This window comes from Vombatus ursinus, unplaced genomic scaffold, assembly GCF_900497805.2.
Source record: "Vombatus ursinus unplaced genomic scaffold, bare-nosed wombat genome assembly UNPS02014807.1, whole genome shotgun sequence".
Lineage (NCBI taxonomy): Eukaryota > Metazoa > Chordata > Mammalia > Diprotodontia > Vombatidae > Vombatus > Vombatus ursinus.
Genome location: NW_020954585.1, coordinates 35888958 through 35909664, shown reverse-complemented (window position 1 = coordinate 35909664; position 20707 = coordinate 35888958). Strand labels below are relative to the sequence as shown.

General features: G+C 37.8%; 1 protein-coding gene across 12 annotated transcripts in view; it reads left to right on the top strand.

The window, feature by feature from the left end:
* The window catches only part of SEMA4D (semaphorin 4D), a 178783-nt gene that overhangs the window by 157388 nt on the left and 688 nt on the right, over positions 1-20707 (top strand). For 11 of the 12 annotated variants that reach the window (XM_027874611.1, XM_027874610.1, XM_027874606.1 and 8 more), the window contains 3 exons: positions 18815-19024; positions 20295-20392; positions 20519-20691. In XM_027874611.1, coding sequence (XP_027730412.1) covers positions 18815-19024; positions 20295-20392; positions 20519-20683 — 473 coding nt within the window. In that variant the 3' untranslated portion in view covers positions 20684-20691. Of the gene's footprint in view, positions 1-18814; positions 19025-20294; positions 20393-20518; positions 20692-20707 lie in introns of those variants that run through there. The other variant, XM_027874616.1, reaches the window with a different exon arrangement.

The window sequence follows — 20707 nt, the reverse complement described above, 5'->3', positions numbered from 1 at the left end:
TGGGAGCAAAGAAGATGCCAAGATGATTTATTACTGGAACTAGACGCTGTTAAGATAACTCCTTCCTTCTGACTGCACTGTATAGGAGTTTGGAAAAAGTTTGTACTTGGTTATTTAATTTTTTTTTGTCTGCCTATAACAATGCAGACTGTACATATGATTGGTGGGAGGAGGGACAGGAAAAAATCTTGAATATTGTTGTTTGAGATGCTTAAAATATAATGTTATATTAAGGAACAAGTGACTTTGAAAGGAAAAACAGGAACAAAAACTTGTCAGTTTCTGTAAGAATGTTTTTGTGGATTTTCATCTGAGCATAGAGATCAAAGCTCAAATTAATATATACATCTTATGTGATATAATGCATATATTAAGAATATATATTACATATGTATATTGCAAAAGGCAAAATGGACTCTACATAATTACTTACTTAAATATGGGCCTGTTAGAAACCTTCCTCTCAGAATAGAGAAGCTAAGATAACTTTGTCCTTTTCCTTTCTATCATACTGAAAAGTATTGGCCATTCAGTGCTAGCATAGGCTCGGGAAAAGTGACTTCATTTTATATGCCCTCCAAATTGTAGATGATAAAGTTCCCTCACCAAGGCCTTGCTCTAGCTTGTCTATGTTGTCAGATTATTTTTTTTTAGCTATGACAAAACTGGCTCTTCACAAGTGTTCAAGACAAAATCCTAAATTTCATGCAGTAGGTTATATTTATTGCCTTGATTATTTAGAAGTTTATTAATTGGTCCATAATGTGAGAAATGCTTATCTGGCGTGTAACTGGGATATCAAATATAAACTTTAATCTGCTACCTAAATATGAAAATAATACTACAGGAATATATGTTCAGTAGAACTATAAGGTTCCCATTAATTTGGTAAGCATTTCTGAAGTTTACATTTGTACATTATGACTACTTTTTTATTTTTGCTTATGTAGCAACTGACATTGAACACTGGATGGAGATATATTCCATTTATATTCAATGTGTATTTGGCAATGTTTGAGCAAAGCTGCACTGTGCACTGACATATAAAGCACATGCCCTTCTTGAGATATGTGTGTGTGCACATGCATATGCATATTTTTTCACACACACACACACCTTCGTCAACCTGAAGATATGCTTGTTCTCACAAGGCATATTAGGAAAATAAAGCAATTTAACTTTATTAGTCACTGAAAGTGTTTTTAAACTTAATTCTATTTTTTGTCATTTGGTTTTAGTTGGGATGTTTGATTTAGAATGCTTTATATTACTTGCTGTACTAGAAATTTGTATGGTAATGATAATTACACATTACCTTCTCCAGGTCAAAGGGTCTGAGAAAGTAGAAGTGAACTTGGTACTTTTGAAGTTTGAAGCATTATTCATCATTATTTTAACTGTATAACATTTATGACATTCATATGATCAAAACATACATTCAAAGGTTCCAGGTACTGCCATGCAAATAGTTACCTCTTTATTTGTTCATGTGTATTGATGATATAAGCATGTGTCCAAGACAAGGGAAGTGATTAGGGAATCTTTGGTTAATAACTTGACAATTAGGGAATACTTAGGTTTGTAAAACTTATTTTCCTTATTTTGTTGTTGTTCAAGTGATGCCTGACTCTTCATAACCCCTTTTGGGATTTTCTTGGCACAGATATGGGAGTGGTTTACCATTTTCTTCTACAGCTCATTTTACAGATGAGGAACTGAGGCAAACAAGGTGAAGTGACTTGCCCAGAGTCACGCAGCTAGTGAGTGGCTGAGGCCAAATTTTAATTCAGCAAGAGGAGTCTTCCTGATTCTAGGACCCGTGCTTTATTTACTGTACTACCTAGCTGCCCTGTATTTTCCTTATGTTATAATATAAATTTTGGTTAATTTGCAAACTTTAAATTCCCTTTCTGCCTCATCCATTATTACTTAATGTTGAGAAATCCGGTAAAATAATGAAATAGCTGACTACCTTTATAGCTTTTTGTATAATTATCTGTTTAAAAATTCCTGTTAAACATTAATACTGTATATTAAGGACTAGAATCTTTACTTGAAACCATGCAGGTGGGAGATTGCCTGGAAATTTGCAGGGAAAAGACCTCATTAGGTAGCAAAGACCTCTGACACTGCTGTTAAATGTCAATTCCTTCAACCTTGGATCCATAAATTCCATTCTAAAGACTAGGAGTTAAGATTATAACAGAGGAGCAAAGTGCTTGAGCTGATAGCCTTCCCTGCCTGAAAATTGAAAGGATAAAAACAAAAAAAACTGCAGTCTTTGCAACCTTAGAAATATTGACCCACTTTGCTAATCTTAACTTGTGCCTTTCCTTTGAGATTTATTCTTTGTAAAATTTCATGTTATCATTTTATTTATATGATTGTTAAATATTATACTTGATTTTTACTCTGAAATGCATTATGAATTACTCATATATGATATGAATTCAAAGTAATGCTAATATCATTGAGCTCAGTAGATATAACCAATTAACATAATTTATTAAGTGCCTACTATATGCCAGGCACTGTGCTAGGTGTTGGAGACATAAATACAAAGAATGAAACAATGAGGAGTGGGGGTGAGATACATGCAAAAGATGTTCCTGATACTGCATTGTCATATGTTATGTTACAGTCATAAAACAGTATTGATAATTTGTGTTATTAATGCTAGCACAGTAACAACTATACTTACTCTAAATTGTAAGCAATGAAATTTACAGTGTGAAGTACAATCTCTTGGATCTATAAATTTGGCTTTTATGCTCACTTTGATTCAGGTAAAACTATTTCTGCTGACATATCAGCAGTCCATCATGCAAAGGGATAATGCCAAATGCTCCTATGTGGTGTACTGTCTAGTACCACCAATGTGTCAAACCTGTTCCTGGTAAGTATAGATTACTGATGAGATTAGAATTGGGGACCAGAAAAACAATGACAGGACCATCTGGATTTATTCCCTTATTTTTTTTCTTCTCTCCCAAAAGAGAAATTTTCCCACCTGTGATATCATGGTCTGGTTCTTACATCTCTTCAGTAATGTGGAATTATGAGTTATAAATTGGCTGTTCCAAATTATTTTCTGGCCTTCACCTAGGATCAAAACAGAGCTGAGAAAATTTTGTTTCAATTTGCTTCATGAGAGGTCAGTCTACAATTTTCAGACATAGACTTGATAGAAGTTTCTATTATCACTGGATGCCCTTTCTAACAGTAAATCTCTCTGACCCATAAATGCCTTGTGATGTTACCGTATCACTGCATTATCTCTGAACTGTCAGTACTGGGGATAGAGTTGGAAATTTTCTTGTAAGAATAAGTAAGTCATTTCCCCAAAGTTTAGAAGGTCCCAGGTCCTCAAGGAGATTGATATGGTAAATAAAACCTATTAATGGGAAGTATCTCATAGTCCCATGGGACCATGCCACCATCTCATCTCAGAAGACTGGCTCCTCATAAAGGTCTTCCAGTAAAAATTTTCATTGCTTCCCTATTAAAAAGGACTCCATCCCATGAATTCCAGACTGCTAACAATGGTGTCTGAGCTCTTACCTGTGATTCAGTGAAGAACTCTACCAAGGATTAAAGAACTCTATGGAAATATAGGACCAAAAACACTTGCTTGGTAGCATGAACCAGGGTGGGGAGAGGGATTATACCCTGGAGTAAAGGGATCAGACTATTCATATTTATGAAATAAAATGCAAGTGACCATAATTCCATGCTTTATAGTGTCCCTTGTATTTCTAGCCATTTCTAGTTAGTAGTCAGTGTAGACTCCAAGTGACCCAGGAAGGCAGTCTTCCAAATGGCCCTTCCAATCTTCCTCCATGTATTAAGTAACTTTATGAACTCTTCTGAGTTCTCTACCATTGACTCATCCTTTACAGAGGCCTTCAGGACAAAGCTAACAGCCTTGCATAGGTCATTCTCCACAGCCACATTGTCCTTGTCTTTCTCCTGGCAGAGCAAAGCTAGGATAGGATAGGATGGGGAAGAGGAAAGGATTTAATGTTCTTGCATATAAGTCAGTGAGTTCAGTCTCATTGAGACAAATAAAAACTAATAGTTCAACCTTTAACCTTCAACCTTTAATATAGCCCTTGGGAATAGTTCCTCTAAGTAGAACTCTTGGTCCTGGATCAATACCTTTCCAAAAAAGGAAAGCTGGTCCTGTAAGGCCTCCTTTTCCTCCCTTTTCCCAATGAAGGTCTGACATTGCTTTCAAAGACCACTAGCACTTTTCTTATGACCTTCTTCACTGTTGTAATTACTCACCTCTATTATACCCAAGAACAATTTGACCTTTTTGAATATCAAGTATGAATATATTGTTTTTTAAAAGACAAAAAGGAAATTATAGACTCCAGCTACCCTGAAATTCTTCCACTTTTTAAAAAACTGTCTGCCATTAAGCTACAAGCAAGGGAACAACTTGCCTTTCTCTTTCACTTCAGCATCCTTGAGTTGTTCCATATTTCTCTGGTAAGGGAGCTGTTAGCCACAAACATCCTGTTGCCTTACTTGTGATGTTCCCTCTGTCTTTCCTACTGTTGTATAAGGAGTTCTAAGTCTGACCCCCACAGTGAGATACCCTCTGAAAACAGGCTGTCTCCTAGCTTTCTAATATGCTTTAAACAACCTGACCTGCCAACCAAAGACTGGTACATGTGGAGAGTGGACAGAGGAGAGTGGGCTAGAGTTTTGTTTTTCAGGAAACTGCAAAGCTCCTTTAATAACTCCCTACTTGGTATGAAATGAAAGGCCTATTTTTTTTTTCATTTAATACCAACATTCTACTATCATTGCTATATAGCAGTGAAACATAGACTACAATAGTCTCCAAAGAATTAAAAATGAATATCACATAATAGGCCCATGATGGGTGTGAGCAGGCTGCAATATATAATGAATGAGGTACTTTCAAAAAATAGGAATAAAATGACATCAAGGAATTGCATGATAAAAAAAGATGGGCTGGTCATGTGGCAAGGGTGAGGGATCTCCTTTCCTATTTCACTGGGTGATCTTATCAACTCCTATGGTTTCAATTACCATCTTGATACAGATGACTGGAAGATTTATTTGTCTAGCACTAACCTCTCTCCCAGTCTCCAGTGTTGCCTCTGCCTTTTAGACATCTCAAACTGAATGTCCCATAGAATCTTAATTTCAGTATTTCCCAAATTGACCTTATCTTCTCCACCTTCCAATCCCTCCCATCTTTGTAATTACCTATTACTCCTCATCATCCAGGCTCACAACCTAGGTGTCATCTTTGGTTCCTCACTCCCTCTACCCTCCCCTATCCAAGGATTATCATTTCTATGTAGGCATAAGGAAGTGGGGGATTAAAGATAATATGGGGAGAAGATAGTCACAAGAAAAACAAACTTTCTGATCCTGAAGAGGGGTTAAAAGGGAACCTGGGGGAAAGAAAAGGGAACAACTAGACAGTTGGAGAATAGCTCAACAACAACAACAACAGTGCTTGGCACAAAGAAGATGCTTAATAAATGTTTAATGACTTGAGAGATGTGTGTGTGTGTGTGTGTGTGTGTGTGTGTGTGTACACACACATATAATGTTGACAGTTTCAGAGAATCCTGGGTAGTATGAACTAACAATGAAATAAGTAGAACCAGAACAATTTATACTATAATAACATTTTAAAGAATAAAAACTTAGGTTCAAGAACTATGACCAAAGCAATTACCAGCTACTTTGTGGATTTGTTTTGTTTGACCATGCTTATTTTCCCCCCTCTCCTCCAGTTAATTAAGTGGTGCAGGATGGTAAATCATAATTATACAAAAAAAGAGGGCCATTGTAAAACTTTTAAAAATGAACTGAAGAGGACAGAAGGAAATTAAGAAGGATACACAGACAAATAGGATAGTCAAAAAATATTGTGTTGAATTTATTATACTCTTTTTAAAAAAGCAAGATACGAAATGGAGACTCAGAGTTTCACATAGAAAAGTCTCATGTTCTGCTACATATAGAGAGATGTTTTCAGTGTAAAAGTTCAGAATGAAACAAGAAATTAAATTTTGCATTGGTTCTGATTGTCTAGTCTTGTTTTCTTCAGATCCTAGACTACTCAGCTAGACCCATGACTAGGAATCAGTGCAGATTAAGATTTTATCTGACTGTCTCTCAAAGCTTTTTTACACAACAGTGATGTAGTCCACAGCTCAATCCACTGAGAGGACTTGCCAGGATCCATGTCTCTCAATATATCTCCTGTTATCAGATTAATTACCTCTGAAGTCCAGAGGCACATGCCATTCTTATAGTGGACAGTGAAGCAGAAAAATGTATTCCTTAGGAGCCAGGAACTCATAGACGGGACCATTTGGGCTAGTGAAGGATGTTGAGACTAGGACTAGATGCCTCAGCCTCTGTAAAGGAGTTGCAACCTGTTTGTGAAGGACACTAACACCTGAAAGAGCCAAGCAAGCATTTCCATTTAAAAATAGTTTCTTGTGTCTGACACATCTTGTTCCAGAAGCCATCTTAAATCACCAACCTCATAACAGGCAACTCTAGAAAAAAAGTCCAGATCTTATAACCTGCATCATCTGTTCAGTAGCAACCAGAATCCAGTAACAGGAAAGTAGCTGCTTTTCAGAAGTGGCATTATGATTGACTGGTTCAAGAGCTTGTGGTTCTAAAACACTAGTAGCCAATTAGCCTGGGCATCCCTTGATGCCAACAAAAGGCTCCACTCAGCCTGGTCTTTATGGATGGAGATTTCAAAATACATGGCCATCTTAAGAGTTATAAGGGGCCAGTAGGATGGTTGGATGGCCCAGTGTACATCTTCTGGGTTCTTCTTGCAGACTCTGGAGCTATCCATTAAAGGAGGACCATCAGGATACCTGGGTGAAAATGTAAGTTCTCCAAAACTCAGAGTATCTGGGCTTCTTTTTTAAAATGTGGAGGTGTCAGTAACTTATTCTGAACTGTGTCCAGAATCATCTAAGTTTTCCCCATCCACTGTATCCTCCAAACCTTGAGTGGCCTAGACTCTGGATTTTCTTATAGTTGATCACCCATCCCTTATACTTCATATGGGCCATCATCCAACATGGGGCACCTACCCACCATGACCTCACCCATGTCTTAAATGTAGTGGTGGACAACGGTGCCCTCAGGAAGTGGAGCCTCATTCAGGTCTACCTGACAGGCTGTGGCAGTGATGAGGGAGAGTTTGATAGCCCTGGAGAAGGATGATGAAAGTGTACTGTACCTCTTTCCAGGTGAAAGGAAACTACTTCTGACTAGCCTCAGCCAGAGGAAAAGAGAAGAAAAACATTGGTAAGATCGATAATCCCATACCACTCACCCAGGCCTGGGCTATCTGGCATGACAATATTGTTCACTTTCCTGTAAGCCACCAGGTGCCATCCATCTTCACAGGCCACAGTAGGGGGATTCGATGTAGCAAAGTACTGGGGTCCTCTTCATCTCCATCAGTAGGAAGGAAATGTCTTTTTATGCCCTGCCTCTAAGGCCCCTGAAATCTTGATACTGTTTTGTACTACATACACGAGACGGTCCAGGCAACTCCAACAATTTTCATTTAGTTCAACTGACAATAACTGGCACAGAGGTTCTCAAAAGAGCCTCTTGATGCCTCTTCTTTTAGATGCTTTAGGATGCAGAGGAGCTGAAGGGCCCTTACTGCCCTGGTGCTGGATGCTGTGGTACAGTTTAACAGCATCCCCAAAGGCTGTCAATGAACTGCCTCCTTGTCAAAACCATGTCTCAGGAGCTTCTCCCAAAGGTCCCTCTGGCAGATGTCAGATACATGGGGGAAAGCAAATGATGTTTTTAAAATATCAATAAAAATTTGTTTTTAATAAAGTGTAGTTACTTAGGGTCTCATTCTTTGTTGTTGTTCAGTCATTTTCAGTTGTGTCTGATTCTTCACTTGGCAGATACAATCCCAGTGAGCTGGCTAGAGTTGTTTCCTCCTGTTTTCCTGTGAAGTGACCAAGGGTTTATCTCTTATGCTGTTGTGATGGCCCGAGACTGAGGTCCTACTAGATTCAAGCCAATTACCAGAGTTGCTGGCTTATACCTCCCTGGTTCTTCACCAAAGCACCTGAACTTTTGAAGCTCTGAGATTGGGTTGGGTACAGGCCTACATGGTATGTCCTTACTCACAACTCTGGAAGGCTTCTAGCTGTCTTCTTAGACAGTCCAGGACTAGATGAAGGAGTTTCTAGCTGCTTCACTTGTTCTCTCTGCTCCCTTTTTAGATCATTGCTGGAATTAAGTGGGAGAGCTGAGTTCAACAATCTTTCACAATGCCATCTTAACTAGAAGCAATAGGTAACTTTAGATGCTCTACCCAAAAGTATCACTGTGGATATCACTTTGTGAATATATGCTTACTTCCTAGAAGGATATGGCAGATGTGTAGTAGGCTACCAGTGAGATGGAGTCCTTTGTTGAGTTTGTATGAAACTGGATCTTTCCTAATCTATTTGTTAATTGTAGATGCCCTTCTATTTCCCTGACACCATTTTTTGCTCTCTGGCAAAGGATATAAAATTCAAACTGTGGACCTTGTAAGAAAACAAAAATACGTTTTTTTTTTCATTACTAGGGACCCCAACATAGATTTTGTGGAACTCAAAATTTGTTCTTTCACTTATTCTCTATTTCAGTCAATAAACTTTGATGGAGGACCACTATATGCAGAATTCTGCCACTGAAAGGATGTGCCTTACTACAACAAGAGCTATCTTGTTCTTACTGTCACTAGGCCTATCTGCTCTTTCCTGCTTGGAGCTGTCTAAAGTGGGGTTACTGAAATGTATACGACTTAGAAAAGCTTAAGGCTTTTTATTTTGTTTTGTTTTGACTAGGCTATGGCCAGATTATATTTTCCAATGATAAGATATGTAATCTCATCATTCCATGTAATTCCAGAGATTTAGCTACACGTATGGAAAAAACTTGTGTCTTAGGATTGTTTAACTATCCAAAAGGAATTGGATTGTGGAGTAGAAGGAGCCCTAGTTCTAGATTTAGAGGACCTGGGTTTAAATCCCACTTCTGCTGCTTATATTTACACCAACTGCAACAAACTATTTACCCTCCCTAGTCCTGTTTCCTCACTTATAAAATGGAGGGGTCATTGTGGATAGACTCTTTTCCAGATCTATGATCCTAAATAAATCAAATCTGCATTTTAACTAAGAAGAGACTTGGAATTAACCCTCAATTTTTTTTTCTTCTTGCACTATATGATTTCTCATTATTGTAGGGACAGATATTTGTTAGAGAAAAACTTTTTTTTGGGGGGGGGCAAGGCAATGGGGTGAAGTGACTTGCCCAGAGTCACACAGCTAGTGAGCGTCAAGTGTCTGAAGTCAGATTTGAACTCAGGTCTTCCTGAATCCAGGGCTGGTGCTCTATCTACTGTGCCATCTAGCTGCCCCCTAGAGAAAAACCTTTTTTTCTGACTCCTTAATACTGTTTCCCCTTAATTGAAGAAACAATTAGGAATGAGTCACGATACTTGTTTTAAATATTACTGAAGACATCACATGAAACATCCCACTTCAGGTGCTTCAGAATCACTTTTCATTGTACTGCTAAAGCCCTGTCTATTTATCGATGTGTTTTTTACTTTGTGTGTGAAGATGATTGAAGAAGTAAGCAATCCTATCTTTGATGATGACTCCATGGCAGGTCCTACTGGCCAAAGCTTTATCTACCCTTTGCCTACAGATTTGATTTGGCTTTATTCAACTTAAGCAGGACCTCATTTCATTTTGTTTCAGCTTCATTTAAACCTACAGAAAGACTCACAGTTAATATCCATTTCTTACTCTTACCTCCCAACCCCATAAAAACTATTCAATGTAGTCTCAAAATAATCTTTATCCTCTCATTCTCCCTGGTCTGTTCCCACCCCTGGCTCCCAAAAATCAATTGTGAAAAATGAGGTTTGTTCCATATAGGTATTCAGTAGTATGCTCCACTTTCTTGGGTGAATTTACATTTCTTTATGGTGAATTTGGTGAAAGAAATTTACATTTATTGTTTTTGAGGGGACCGAATTATTCAAATATGATAACTGAGAGCACTTTATCATATTTTGCTTTCCAGGCCTGGAAGTCTGAGGACACAAGTAGATTTTTTTTTCAGGTTTGATCAGTTTGGTCAACACTCTACTATGCAAACATCATATATCATTCTTCTGAGAGAACATGGTTAGTAATAATAGTCAACTGCCATTATGGCACTCATTTCCCTCTATTGAATGATTTAAAACAACATGGATAAGAATCACACATGAAAAAATATGGATGGATTGCAATATGGACTTGTGGAGGGAGCATCCCCATTAATGAAATCATAGACCCACCAAAGTATGGAAGTACCTTGTGGTCATGGTGAAGCACAAATGGGTGGGTAAAGTAGGGAGAGAGTAATGAGACTGTTCTTACTCTCCATGATAGTCGCTATGTGGATATTGATTAGTCAATAGTCTAGGTAGCCTTTTCTCAGAGTTAGTTCCCAAAAGCCTTTACCAGTCAAAAGGTCTTCTCTTTTAGAGAGAAAGCCGGAGTCTTACTTTGCTTGCACCCAATTTCTGATCTTCTTTTAGGTCTGACATGTAAGTGGGGTATTAGAGCGTGATTCAGAAATACAACATTTATTTCTATTTAACTAACAGTCTGGGGATAAGCCCTGACAAGTCAGAAGATGCCCTACCTAAAGAAGGGAGCATCTTTATACAAGTGACAAAGCAGTTTGTTCATATGATCCCTTTTCCTGAAATGATCATATAAAATAATAAGCACCATGGTATTAAGAATTGAATTGGGTCTTTTGCTTACCAGCAGGCTGTTAAGCTATCCCCCTATCTTACTCAATGGATGGAAAGTAGCATTAACTGCAATACTTCATTTAATTGCAAAAGATTACAGTTGTGTACTTCTACAATCTGCCCCAGATGGAATTTATCTCAGGTTCCCAGAAGCTGAGAGCTCTGTGTGATTTTTTCAAGATAGCTCAACCTATCAATTACCTTCAGCACTTGGGAGTTTGGTGGAACTATTATGAGGAGCATGGGTTTTGGTTGGTCTCATTTTAATTCATATTCTTATCGAAATTGTTAAAAAAAAAAAGCTTAATATTCAGACCTAGAAAGTTTAAACTTTTATTACTTCTTTCTCTTTAATTGCACAAGTATTCAGAATGACCAATATAAATTGAAATGGGTTCTATTTTAAAAATGCTTTGGTGTATTTGTTGTTGGATTTAAAGCATTCAGCAAGCAACTGCTTCAATTTAGTCATTGATTTAATGCTTAGAAATTGCATTTAATAAAAGCTGGCATTTATATAGCATAATGGTTGTGACCCTGGACAAGGTCCTTAATTTCTCAGTGCTTCAGGTAAACCTTTAATACTCCAAGGTGCCAGTTTGTAATGGTAGAGTTGCTTCATCTGGGAGTTCCACTGACTCTGGATTTAGTAAGACCTGTGTTCAAATATGGCTTCTGACTCATATGGGCCATGAGACCATGAACAAGTCACTTAACCTTCTCAGGGTCACAGGCAATTATAAAAAACTCAAATTACACAAAAAGTTGCCAATTTGCACTAATGCAGGGAGCTACAATGCCAGGAGTCCCTGACTCCAATAAGTCAGTCAATAAGCACTTATTAAGTGTACCAAGCACTATGCTGAGCTGGGGCTACAAAGAAAGGCAAAAGGTCTACTCTTGAAGAGCTCACAATCTAAAGTCTCACAATCACAGTTACATTGCTCAGTTAAGACTGGCTAGAGGTTTTCACAGATGGAACCTCAAGCATTTTTCATGTGAACACCTTTCCATGATTGGGGGAGAACAGGAATGAGTTACTATCTTGATCATGATCAGGGCCAGATTATCATACCAGAAACTAGGGGATTTGTCTGTAATAGAGGCAAAAAGGTCAACCATGTTTTTATTCCAAGTTCAAGAAGGTCCCAGAGTTTGTTCTGATGATTCTCTTACGGTAGTAGAAGCTGAGTTTATATAATCCTTGCTGGGATGGAAACCTCTGAATATGCTCACTATGTACAACACTCAAATACTGTACTAGGAGAGAACTACATACCAACAAAGCAGAGCCTGTCCTACAAGAGCTGAAGCTGTCAGGTCAACAAGAGGGTTACTGAATATCTCTTCAATCTTGATAAGATTCTGTGCCAACAGCAGGCTTAAATTATTCCACTGAAATTCTCACAATAAAGTAGATGATTTGGAGAAGGGATGGACAAATCGTGTGTATGTGGGGAAGATAATGGACCAGTAGGAGTTTCATAAACACATTCAATAGCAGCCTTGTGTTGACCTTGTGATAGGCCTGGTGGGAAAACCAAGGTCAGGAAGAAACTGGGAGGACAAAGTACTCCTTTCCCCTTTTCTTTTTCCATTAAAGTTGAAGGGTTTCTTGGACAATTTCCATAGACTCATCTACAGAAACTTTTAAAATTTTCAAACTGGTTTTGGGATATGGAGTGTAAGGGGCATGGAAGACAAATGAAGCAGATCAATCTGCCAGTGGGTAAAGTCACTAGACCCTCACTTAGTCTTCTCACTCCATTAAACACACCCACACCCACCCAGCCCCATTTTGTAGCACACTCAATTTATTTTAAAATGGGAATAGAAGGGATAATTGTAGCTCAAACAGAATGCCTTCCTTCCTGTTTGATCACTGATGTGCCTGAGGACAAAATGAGTCAACTCAATAGATCCACTTTCTTCACTGAATGATTGAATTGTCTAGTTGGAAGGTAACCTAAAAATCCAATCTTAAGACATGAAGATCCAAGTTTTAGAGATGAAGTGAATTCCCTGGGTCACAATGGTTATTGGCAAAGCTAGACAAAGGCTTGGAATGCTTATCAAATCTGTTAAGTAGGCTAGGAGGGGACAGCTAGCCTGATAGCATGATAGAATCTGCATCCAAAAATATCTTTCAGGTTGAAGTAATAAGCTAAATTTATCTACTAAAATGAAATTTAATAGGAATTAATGTAAAATACTAATAAGTTCAAAAAATCAAATACACAATTATAGGATGTGAGGAGATAAGGCTAAACAATACCTCTTATGATAAAGTCCTAGGGGTTTTAGTCGACCACAAAGTATAACTAAACAGTTAACAAGGTAGCCAAAACAGCTAACAGGATCTATATTAAGCATAATTTTCAGACACAGGGAAATGACAGTCCTAATCACTCCCGAGACTCTCCAGACTTTTTTACCTCCACCCCAGCAGCCTTCCTCAAGATGGAGAAGCCTCTACCATCATGGCTCTGACTTCCTAGGACCTGCATTTGACAAGTACCCAGGCCTACCATAATCTTTTAACCTGGCTCCAGTCCTTTGAATTTTATGCTTAACTCACTTTTCCCACCCTGCCCCTTTTTCAGCTCTCTTTTAAGTGTTATCTTCCCTTATTTGAATGCAAAACTCTTTGAGGGTAAGCAATGCCTTTACAATGTCTGGGACATGGTATGCATTTAATAAATGTTTTATTCAATCTAAATCTAACATTGTGCTGAGTGCATTAACAAACTGGAGTACAACCAGAAGATCCAAGATGGTGACATGACTAGAAAACATTTCATACTCTGATCAGTGTAATAGCTAATCGTGATTTCAGCAGACTCATGATGTAGCACACTTCCCACCTCTTCGCAGAGGTGACAGACTAGAATAGTGGTTCTCAGACTTTCTGGTTCTCAGTATTTCTTTATACTCTTAAAAATTGTTGAGGATCCTTCTCCAAAGAGATTTTCTTTCTGCAGGTTATATCTATGTTTTGCTATATTAGAAATTAAAATGTGTTAGTATTGTTATGAAAATAGTTTTGGTCTTAAAGACCCCCCCCCCTTCCCCAGGATCTCAGGACCTGCCAAGGGTCCCTGGACCATACTTTGAGGACCACTGGTTTTCAAATTTATGAGACATAAATTTTCAGACATGGAAAGCATGTGAATTTGTTTTCTTCAACTATTTTGTTACAAGAGACAGACTCTATAGGAGGAGGGGAAAGTTGGTGAGTTACCTGGACAGTGATTTTTAAAAAAGCATCTAATAAACAATTTAAAAAAATACACAGATGATGAAGTAAGGAAGTTCAGAAGAAGTTACAGATAAGCACAGCAGTTTTGTTGCTATTGTGTTAAATTTAAAATGCAACCCCCCCCCCCAAACGCCCTATAAGAAATTCAGTTTTCTTTTTAAAAAAGAGAAAAATTACACATCTTGTTGAAGACCTAGGAATGTCTAACCTGGAAAAATACCAACTAGGAGTGAGATGCAGAACGTAATAGTAGTCTTCAAGTATTTCAAAGTCTATTACACGGGAGAGGGATTAGACTTATTCCGTTTGGCCTCAAGAAACAAGACTAGCAACAATTATAAAAGTTGTAGAGAAAACATTTTGGCTGGAAAGTTTTCTAAACAATTGGAGCTGTCCAAAAAACTTAATGGGTTGCTTACTGAGGTCCCCATCACTGAAGGTATTTAACTTGAGGCTGGATGAAAACTTGATGGGGATATGATAGAGGGGATTCTTGGTCAGGCACAGGTCTGACTAGATGGTATTTACTGGCCCTTTTAACTCTTGAGGTTCCATGAATCCATGTCTCATTGTTCTTATTACAGCAGGGGTTCTTAACCTTTTTTATGTCATGGCTGTATTTTAAAATAAAAGAAGGCAATTACACTGAAATAGATAAATCAAAATTAGGTAAGAAAATCCCATAAGAAGTTCACATTGTTGGCATTCCCCCAGTTTATTTCTATTGGACCAATACTTTACATAGCTATAAATTTGAAAAGTACAAAATTGAATACATGTAACCACTTCAGGGGATTCATTATTTGTACTAATCAGGATTTAGCTGTGCAATTATCAAAATTTTTAAAAAAAATTTAAACCCCAGGTTAACCCTTGTACTACTTTAAAGTGTCACTCATGCTACTCCCCTAAAATGGTTTCAAAATGAGAAACTTTTTCATCTACCCTATTATACCTTTTTTTTAAGGTGACTATATTGCTTCTAGGGAAAAGGTTAGTCTTCGGAGTGTGTGCTAATTGCATACTCTGGACCTGTGTTGTCAGATAACTAGTGCCATGGAAAGGGGAAGGGAGGGTTCCTCACACTTTAGGTCAGTGGATTTGACTTCCAATTCTTGCCAAAATTCTAGAACAAATTAGCAGAATGATTTGTGAGCACCTAAAATGGGAGGTGGTTGTCACTAAAAGTGATGGTGTCATCGAAAATTGGCTTTGCCAAGTTGACCCTTTTTAACAGTGTTATTAGGGAGGTTTTACAGACAATACATCTAGATTTCACCAAAGCATTTGTCAAAGTTTCTCGTGATATTTTTGTGGATATAATGAATAGATGTGAACTAGATGATAGTGGTTAGGTAGATTCACAACTGGTTAAATGACTGAACCCAAAATGGTAGTGATTAATGGATGCCAATCCAGAAAGAAAAGGGAGGGGGGGATAGTAATAAGCATTTATACAGAGCCCACCATGTGCCAGACATTATATCATGTGCTTTGTAGAGATATTACCTCATTTTATCCTCACAACAACCCTGCAAAGTGCTATTACTATCCCCGCTTTATAGTTGAGGAAACTGAGGCAGAGACTGACTTGCATATAGCTAGTCATACAACTAATAAGTTTCTGAGGTGAATTTAAACTCAGTTCCTGACTGCAAGCCCAGTACTCTATATTCACTGTGCTAACAGCTGTCTCTTGGCAGTCTTCAGTGAAGGGCTCCAAGGACTCTGTCCTTGGTTTTGCTGTTTTAAGTTTTTCTGTCAGTAGCTTTGTTGAATGTATAGACATCATGCTTACCAAATCTGAAAATCACTCAAAGTGGTGAGATTGCTATCACATTGAATGACAAAACTAGGATCCAAAATGATATAAGCTAGAATGACATGTCAAATCTAGGACAACTAGACCTGTGATCTCATTGATATTGGGAACTCCTAGAAGAGGAAAGTGACTACCATTGCAGGTCAGCACACTCATCTTAGAGTGTGGACTAGAATACTGAGAAGTTAAGTGACCTGACTAGGATCAAAAAGCTAATGTGTGAGTAGGACATTAGCCTAAGGCTTCCTATTTTTGAGGGTTAGCTCTCTATCCACACACTATTTAGGAAATTTAAACATCTAAGTACAGAACCACGGAGGTACGGCTAGACAATTTGTGTGAAAAAGATGTGGGAGCTGCAAGGTCTATATGAGTCAATGCTATTAATAATTAAAAAAAATCAAATTTAATCTCAGGCTTTGTTAGCAACAAGATAGTGTCCAGAAGAACGAAACTACTCTGTCTTAGCAAGACCACACCGAGTTCTGGACATCACATTTAGGGAGGAGAATGACAAACTGGAGGTTGACCAGGGATTTGAAGGGACATGAAACCACACTATACACATATATGTTGCAGGTACTAGGGACAGACACAGGGGAGAGATATGATCATTAAATAGTTGAAAAGGGTTCTAGATTTGCTTTGCTTGGCCCCAAAGGAGAGAATTAGGAGCAAGAGATGAAAATTGCAGGGGTAGATTTTTACCTTGATATAAAGAAAACTTCCTAATATGCTTTGGGAAGGTAGTAAATTTCTAATTACTAGGAAGCTTTAAGCACAATTTGGATGGCCATGTATAAGGGGTATAGAGAGGATTCTTAATCAAGTATGGATTAGTCTAGAACCTAGATAGTGAGAGCCCTAAGATTTTATAATTCTAAGAAACTTCACTTTTTATGTCGTATGCTATTTCATGCCCATCTCTAAACTTTTCTGCATTTATCTCAATAAGTATATGTGTGTGTGTGTGTGTGTGTGTGTGTGTGTGTATGTGTAGAAATTACCTACCCGTATGTTTTGGCTCAGCTCTTTATAAGGAGAGAATGTCCACACTTTTACTCCAACTAGAAAACAGTAACTCACCTGTGCAGTTTTATCCTGGTCTGGAATTAACCTTTCTCTGAAGGCAAACAAAGAGTCTAACCATGGAAAGTCTTGAATACTTACCTGCTGCAATGATAGCAAATCTCATGCTCCCTGTAAGGTTAACATGTGAAAGCCATATAACCTTGGGACTGTCCTTGGAAGTCACTGTTACTGGTATAATAACTCCTCTGAGAAACTTGAGTGTCAAGTCTTGACCTCAATTTTTAAAAAGGAGAAATGTGAATATTCAAAGTAAAATAATGCCCAGTAATTTTTTACATCAAGTCAAAAAGCATGCAAAGAAGAAGAAAAAAGTTTTGGTTAGCTCTTGAATAGTTAGAACCTCCTAGGGTCAGCCTCTCTTTTTGGTGTTTGAGACAGGAAGCACTAAAATGATGGGTTCATTGACACTAATAATTTCCACTGGCATCTCATCACATGAATCTTTGTGATTCATCAGTGATAAGAGGCAGTAAAAAGCACAGAATGTGTTCCTTCTGCTTGCTGTCTCCATCCAAAATAGAGGGGGTTATTCAGAGCTCGCCTGGGATCATTATTGAACTAAGGAACTTTGGCTGAGTTTTCACATGCAATCAGCACAGAACTTCCCATGCCTAAGGAAAATGACAGCTTCTTGTGTCAAGACAGTAGGAATGACCCCAGGAGCCATCCTCCAGCTGTGCTCAGATCCATCTCACTGTCACTGACTGATGAATACTCAATTTGTTAATGACATTTTTCAGTCTGTGACCTTCACTTCCCTTCCAAATCCTTTCCTGGCATTAAACTAACCTAATTTTGATAAATTGATTCAAAGGCCTATTATAGACAAGAGCCTTTCCCTCTTATTTTCCCCTTGTTTTTAGCTACCCTTTTGTGCTGTCTGCTCACATTTTCTTACACTATTATTAATTTTTTAAAAATGTTTCTTCTTTAAGTATTCTAAAATAAATACTGTGTTTTATTTCTTAACAATGATCTTTCAAGCCCCAGGTAGAACACTGGCTTAAAAAGAAAGCAGAGGTGAAAAGAAGAAAAGACTGACATAATGCTGAGTTCCAACTGTGGACTATAGATCTCAGAGTTTTTGGGAACTCTGTATTTGGGAAGCAAAGACTTTTAGCTTCCAGAATAAACTCTGAGTAAGACTTTACATTTATATGTATTAACTTCATTTTACTCAAATCAAATCAATAATAGTCTTGTCAAGGTCTTTTTGAATTCTTACTTATGGACCAGTGTTTGGTATCTAGAGATATATATCAACTGCAAATTTGATGAGGCTATCCTTTAAACCTGATCTAAGTCACTGTAAAAAATGTTAAACAGCATGGATCCTTGGCATACTCTAACGTAGCTCTCCTTCCAAGTTGATATCTAACCATTTTTTTTTTTTGGTTCAGGCACTCAACCAATTTCACATCCACTAAACCAGCCCACATCTCTCAATCTTTTCCATGAGAACACCATGACAGACTTTGACAAATGATTTACTAAAAACAACCATACAAACGATATTCCTCTTATCTACCAATCTAATAACCCTATCAAAAAAGGGAAATGAAGTTATAATGTTGGAAATAAAGCTGTTGAAACCACAACAAAAACCTACTGAGTGGAGAAATTTAAAAAGTAAAAGTCATTCCCTGCTAGCTAGAAAATAGCATTCAAGGCCTCTTTCCCTTCAGAGATTAGTCACTAGGTCATACTTTCTAAATTTCCTTGTTGGCCAACATTATTGGTTTCTTTATTAATGAAGGGATCTGTGTATTCTTCCTAGGTCCCAGTGATGTGCATGTTATTTGGGAGAAGAATGGACAAAAAATAGATGTGTGTGTCTCTGTCCAGACTCATGTACTGCCTGATGGCAAAGTATACTTGTTTAGTTGGGTCAAAGACACACTAAGAGAAAGTTCGGAGTATTGTTGTTCTTTTCTCTCTAAGACAGGAAACAAGGCCTCCAAAGCATGGATCACCGTGGACAGACAAGGTAGGTGGGCTGTCTTCTCATATCAGTCTCCTAACACTGGTTTTCCGAAGATTGTACTCTTTCTGTTAAAAGATAACCAATTCATTTAGCTAAAATGAATTATTTTAACACATTCTTTTTGGTATTTTGGACAGAGGGCCAATGGTAAACAATAAAAAACAATGAAAAGGGGCCACTTCATTTTTTTCTGAAAACAGTGCCTCCTTTTAGGGAAGAAAAGCAGGGGCTTTTCGAAGCTGGCTAGAATCACTGAGACAGCTATCACTAATTGAGATAACTATGGTAGCATAAATAACTTACATACTCATAAACCAAAAGCTTCATTTTAGTGTATAGCACTAACCTCTTTTTTCAGGTTTTGTCACAGACATTGATGAGGGCAGAGGAGAAACAATGAAAAGAAAGGAAATAAAAATTTTATGTCAATTGCAATTTCTTACCTTTTTACTTGGAACACCCTCTCTACAATTATTTGTTAATGCAGCCTACTAGTTATTTGTAAGACAACACATACACATCAACAGTCTTCAGTTCCCAATTTGGCTCACTATTGGATTTTAGAAAGCCTCTATGCTAACATTGGCCAGGCTGAAGAGCCATTTTAATGGCTATAAACATAAACCATAAACATTTCTCATGGCTTTCATTTGTACATTAGTTCACTTGTTCTGCTTTCCGTAACTAAAATGTTTAATAGTTCCTAAAATGTTGTGTGGTGAATCCCCATGGGCATGAATGCAAAGAAATGATGTAGTTAAGGTTTTATGCTTATGGAAACGTGATCATGACAGGTTTGTAAGGAAGCTAATTAAATGAAGTAAAGCTTCTAAGATTCTTGAAAAAAGCATATATTCTAGTTCATGTTAAATCTCTGTTACCACATTCATACTACAGATTTCAAGCACAGGCACTAAAGACAGCTCAAGTGAAAAGAAGTCTCATCAGTGGCAGACCCATCCCAATAGAATCGTCTACTATCTCTTGGAATATTTTTTTCATGCTTAGAAAGAATAAACTAACTACCACCTCGCACAAAAGTAGAAAAGGCAAAAAAGATGTGAAGACATATTAACAGACAGGAAGGTAGAGGATTCTTAGAGCACTAGCTTGAGATACCCCAGCATTTACCACTTATCCACCTACCCCTACCCTTTGATGTCTTTGAGGGAGACATCCTCTCCTGGTTGAGGTTGACAACTCAAGCAATATATTCCAGGGCTGTCTTGTGTCAGATTTCCTTTCACCTTGTGGAATTGTTTGTATTTTTCAGAGGCCACTCATCAAGAAAGCTGGACTAGAGAGCTCAATAATTGGAAGAGTGTGATTAATGAACATGACCAAATGATGCAGAACTGGAAAAAAGCCTGGGTAGGAGGATCTTTGGGTCATTTGTGTAGCTTCGCTCTGAAGTGAAACAATAGGTCTCTGCTTTTTAGGGTTTATGTCTTGCCTTTAGTTTTTTTATTCCCGTTTTTTTTTTCCTTCTACCCTCAGCTATCATTTAGAGACATCAAGGCAACTGTTACTTTGTTTTGGATATGCAAAGCTCTTCTCACGATAAGAGTGCCACGTATGATTTCCTGTTTATCTAGTATGAGAAATGCCCCTGTTATCTGGAAGAACTACACACTTCTCACAGATTATGGAAATGCTAATTAGGTAGCTAAAAAGACAATACCTCAG